The following is a 1,929-nucleotide window of genomic DNA, read 5'->3' as shown; positions in this document are numbered from 1 at the left end:
CTGGTAAAAAAGCTAAATTCAAAAACCCTCATTGGAAAACTCACACACACACTCACGCACACACCAAGAAAAGAAATAAACATAAAAAACAATATATTCCTCAAACCTGTGTGATGGACCCTACCATTTAGAATAAGGAATAAAGAGATTCGATTTATATAGTCGTTAACTAATATTTCAAATAATAAGGTTTCATTAATTGTTTAGATTAATCTTAACATGGCTTATACAACTCATTAATCAGTTCAAATAAGCAAATTAAATTATTAAATTTAGAATACGTCACTTGAACCTGGGCTCTTCAGAAAAAAAACGCATTCTTATGGATTAATTTCAAAGTAAATTAGGCTACCTATATAAGTATTCTCCACATAATTTGATATTAAGTGAATATTCGCACAAAACAATCATTAATCGATACCAAATATGAATGCCAAAAAATAAAATAAATATAGTGAATAGAATGAATAAAAACTTTTTCAGCTTTTTCTGCTCTTTATATGATAGAAATTATATCCTAATTGAAGTTTTAAGTTATTTAACATGAAACAAAAACATGAATAATGTCCTGAACTTAATGGCATTGAGAAAAAAAATGTTCATCATCATTACACTTCCAGGAACTGAGTTGTAACCAAAAGTTAATTTTGAATGATCTGATGATAAAGTCAATAGAAGTAAAAATAATAGTTACAACACTTTAAGCTTTTGTGACTTCGTATTAGAGTTAATTTCAGTTCCACTTTTGACCTGCCTCACTCCTGGATGAAATTTTTTAGTGAGGATTCACGCACTATTTGTTTAGCCAGAGACGCCGCATCCTTTCTCACAAATATTTTTCCACTCTTTACCCAGACGTAAGTAAGCTTGCCATTTTTCCTGAGTTCTTTGGCCTTTCCAAGCAATTGTTTATTTATCGGAGACAAATGTTCATTGATGTAGACAGCTGACTTAGGAAGCCCAAGACCAAGATCGCTTGAATTTATTCCCCTTTTCTTCTTTGCCGCTTCAAGCCATGCAATTTTGATTTTTCTTGCGACAAACTTGACGATGATATTGAAGTTACCCCCAGTGTTTGGTACCCTGTGCGCTATAGCAATATCATCGTCTTTGTATGGAACTCCAATAGCCTTAGCAACAGCCCCCAGTACACTATAAATATTTTCACTATCAGTCTGTGGCACACCAGTGATTTCTATATTTTCAATCCTCGATCTTTGTTGAAGAAAATTAATCTCCTCGCGCAGCTGACAGTTTTCTTTTGCTTGTCCTGCGATAGTTGACTCCATTTCCCGGTGCCTTTCATCGATCTTCGCGGAAAGTTCATCAAATCTCGAGTTAATGTCAACACTAGATTTTTTTAAAGCTTCGACGTCAGTTGTAAGAGTTTGAATCTTAGGTTCGAACCAAGAGATAAGCTCCGTACGCAGTTCAGTAATCGAATCTAATATTTTATTCAACTTGGCATCAATACTATTACCATCCGAACCACCTATACATTCGTCACACTTCCAGGTTGATCGTGCTTGATTGTTCATTTTTTTTGAACTTATCAGAACTCCCAAGCCTCGTACAGTTCGCATGAAAAACACCTGCACACTTACTGCACTTTATACCTTCACTGGCATTTGCAAAGCTCATATTACACTTACTACAATCTGCCATATTAATAAGAGTCAAACCGAAAAATTATATTATTATACACTTTTCTCAATCTACTTTGGATAATTATAATACGTTAGCAGGTTCCACACACAAGTCAAAAACCCATTATTTATCATGTCCAAACTGAAATTCACGTTTAACCAAAAACTGAGAGTTACGGCCACTTTATCTAGTGGCAGATAACGGAGCAACGAAAAACACGACCGTTCTCTTTCACTTCTCGATAAACACTACATTGTTTTAAGACGATCTGGCAACAGAACA

The 1,929-nt window shown here is 34.5% G+C and overlaps 1 protein-coding gene across 1 annotated transcript; it reads right to left on the bottom strand.

Annotated features, from left to right (window-relative positions):
* Positions 1-755: 755 nt before the first annotated feature.
* On the bottom strand, positions 756-1,289 carry LOC111052228. The gene has a single exon (XM_022338861.2). The coding sequence runs from the start codon at positions 1,287-1,289 to the stop codon at positions 756-758; it is 534 nt and encodes a 177-aa protein (XP_022194553.2).
* Between the last annotated feature and the right edge of the window lie 640 nt (positions 1,290-1,929).

The sequence above is a fragment of the Nilaparvata lugens genome, chromosome 1, assembly GCF_014356525.2.
Source record: "Nilaparvata lugens isolate BPH chromosome 1, ASM1435652v1, whole genome shotgun sequence".
Taxonomy (NCBI): Eukaryota; Metazoa; Arthropoda; class Insecta; order Hemiptera; family Delphacidae; genus Nilaparvata; species Nilaparvata lugens.
This window is presented reverse-complemented; position numbering and strand designations above follow the sequence as displayed.